The sequence below is a fragment of the Nematolebias whitei genome, chromosome 6, assembly GCF_014905685.2.
Source record: "Nematolebias whitei isolate Nwh7 chromosome 6, NemWhi1, whole genome shotgun sequence".
Classification (NCBI taxonomy): Eukaryota; Metazoa; Chordata; class Actinopteri; order Cyprinodontiformes; family Rivulidae; genus Nematolebias; species Nematolebias whitei.
Window position 1 is genome coordinate 43,806,562 of NC_056503.1, and position 2,898 is coordinate 43,809,459.

At 43.0% G+C, this 2,898-nt stretch overlaps 1 protein-coding gene across 1 annotated transcript in view; it reads right to left on the reverse strand.

The window, feature by feature from the left end:
- treh (trehalase (brush-border membrane glycoprotein)) overlaps positions 1-2,898 on the reverse strand; it is a 15,167-nt gene that overhangs the window by 5,542 nt on the left and 6,727 nt on the right. Inside the window, exons 10-11 of the mRNA XM_037678315.1 lie at positions 2,157-2,345; positions 1,848-2,065 (exon numbers count right to left, since the gene is read on the reverse strand). Of these exons, the coding sequence (XP_037534243.1) occupies positions 1,848-2,065; positions 2,157-2,345 (407 nt within the window). The remainder of the gene's footprint in view (positions 1-1,847; positions 2,066-2,156; positions 2,346-2,898) is intronic.

Here is a 2,898-nt window from a genome sequence, read left to right on the forward strand (position 1 = left end):
TATTGGATATTTACCCAGTAAGTAGCAGGTACATATTGGATATTTACATAGTAAGTACCAGGTATACAGTGCCTTGTGAAAGTATTCGGCCCCCTTGAACTTTTCAACCTTTTGCCACATTTCAGGCTTCAAACATAAAGATATAAATTTTTAATTTTTTGTGAAGATTCAACAACAAGTGGGACACAGTCGTGAAGTGGAATGAAATTTATTGGATGTGTCAAACTTTAACAAATAAAAAACTGAAAAGTGGGGCGTGCAATATTATTGGGCCCCCTTGCGTTAATACTTTGTAGCTCCGCCTGTTGCTGCAGTTCCAGCTACAGTCTCTTGGGGTTTGTCTCTGTCAGTTTTACACATGGAGAGACTGAAATTCTGCCCATACTTCTTTGCAAAACAGCTCGAGCTCAGTGCGGTTGGATGGAGAGCGTTTGTGAACAGCAGTCTTCAGTTCTTTCCACAGATTCTCGAGTGGATTCAGGTCTGGACTTTGACTTGGCCATTCCAACACCTGGATACGTTTATTTGTGAACCATTCCATTGTAGATGTGTCTTTATGTTTTGGATCATTGTCTTGTTGGAAGATAAATCTCCGTCCCAGTCTCAGGTCTCTTGCAGACTCAAACAGGTTTTCTTCAAGAATGGTCCTGTATTTGGCCCCGTCCATCTTCTCATCAATTCTGACCATCTTCCCTGTCCCTGCTGACAAAAATCAGGCCCAAACCATGATGCTGCCACCACCACGTTTGACAGTGGGGATGGTGTGTTCAGGGTGATGAGCTGTGTTGATTTACACCAAACATATCATTTTGCATTGTGGCCAAACAGTTCGATTTTGGTTTCATGTGACGAGAGCACCTTCTTCCACATGTTTGGTGTCTCTCAGGTGCTTGTGGCAAAACTTTAAACAACACTTTTTATGGGTATCTTTGAGAAATGGCTTTCTTCTTGCCACTCTTCCATAAAGGCCAGATTTGTGCAGTTTAAAGTTGAAAGTTTAGAGGGACGGCCGGGTCTTGGTAGATTTGCAGTGGTCTGATACTCCTTCCATTTCAGTATGATTGCTTGCACAGTGCTCCTTGGGATGTTTAAAGCTTGGGAAATCTTTTTGTATCCAAATCTGGCTTTAAACTTCTCCACAACAGAATCTCAGACCTGCCTGGTGTGTTCCTTGGTCTTCATGATGCTCTCTGCGCTTTGAACAGAACCCTGAGACTATCACAGAGCAGGTGCATTTATACGGAGACTTGATTACACACAGGTGGATTCTATTTATCATGATCAGTCATTTGGGACAACATTGGATCATTCATAGATCCTCACTGAACTTCTGGAGTGAGTTTGCTGCACTGAAAGTAAAGAGGCTGAATAATATTGCACGCCCCACTTTTCAGTTTTTTATTTGTTAAAAAAGTTTGACGCATCCAAAAAATTTCATTCCACTTCACGATTGTGTCCCACTTGTTGTTGATTCTTCACAAAAATTTAAATTGTATATCTTTATGTTTGAAGCCTGAAATGTGGCAAAAGGTTGAAAAGTTCAAGGGGGCCGAATACTTTCGCAAAGCACTGTGTACTAGATATTTATCCAGTAAGTACCAGGTACCTATTGGATATTTATCCAGTAAGTATATTTGAAACATCAAAAATACACATCTCTTAAAGAAATAAATTGTGTATTTATTGATTTGTATTTTTATTCAACAAATGATTATTTGGTGTTGGATTTACAGCAACAAGAATAAAACTCTTCTGCAACACATTTCTTCTAAAGCCGATCAGATGTGCTTTGGTGGTTCTGTTGTTTTGTTGTGTTGGGGTGAGCTGAACTCCCAGCATGCACCAACCTTCAGGTACCGCACCGCCTCGTCCGCCATCCCCGGCTCAGAATAGCACTGAGCCCAAACAGGTGCCAGGTTGGAGGGGTAGAACTCCGGCTGTTTGGAGTGAGTCAGCAGGTTGTAGTCGAACCACGCTCCCTTCTCAGCGTCCCACAGCAGCGCCTCCATCGCCGCCGTTCTGCGGGCCGCAGCCTGCTGGTACCGAGCGGCCGAGTCACCGTCACCTGTCAGGAAGCGGCACATCATCGTTATGCAACAGCAGCCGGGAGCTAAAAGCGAGTCGTCTCCAAGGTGGAAGGTTGCCGGTGCCCTCACCCAGCAGTCGGTGGAATGAAGCCAGAGTTCTCTCGTTGCGGCACAGCAGAGCGTTGAGGTCAGAGGGCAGGATCTGGCTGGTTCGGGTCTCCCGGAGGGTGCCGCTGCCGTTTATGTACCAGCGGGAAGTGAAGTCCCAACCAGATTCTGCACCTGCCTTCAGATCCATCCACAGCTGCTCCTTGTGCTCTGAGGCCAGAGAGGAACCACCAGAACGAAGCAGCATTTAAACTTCAGCTCATTTCATGAATGGATGAAGGCCGAGTTCGTTTTTCCTGTTTGGAGTTTCTTACGTGCGTTTTATTTAAATTAAACTACGTCTACGTACTTTTATTTTAAACCCTCCATCAATTAAAATGTCAGACTCAACCAGGAGTAATGTGCTGTGAGTTTTACCATTTATAACTGTCGTACTTTTTAAAGAAAGACACAGATCTCCTCACTTTCTTTAAAAACATTCCTCTAATTTATTTTTAACCTTTTTCATTTCAGTCCTGAAGCTGCTCAATAATCCAGGAAAATAAATCTAACAGAGTCGCGTCGTCTGGACAGATTATTCTTTTTCATTGAACCTGGTGAATCTCATGGATTATCATGGTAAAATAATAAAAACAGACACTTATTACGACTCCGTGTTATACAGTGGGTCTTTCAGCTAATTTTATTTTTCAGCTAATATTTGGATAATTTAATCTTTTAGCTACAGTTCTGCCAACTTTAGCCTTTAGCTACGGTTCTGCCA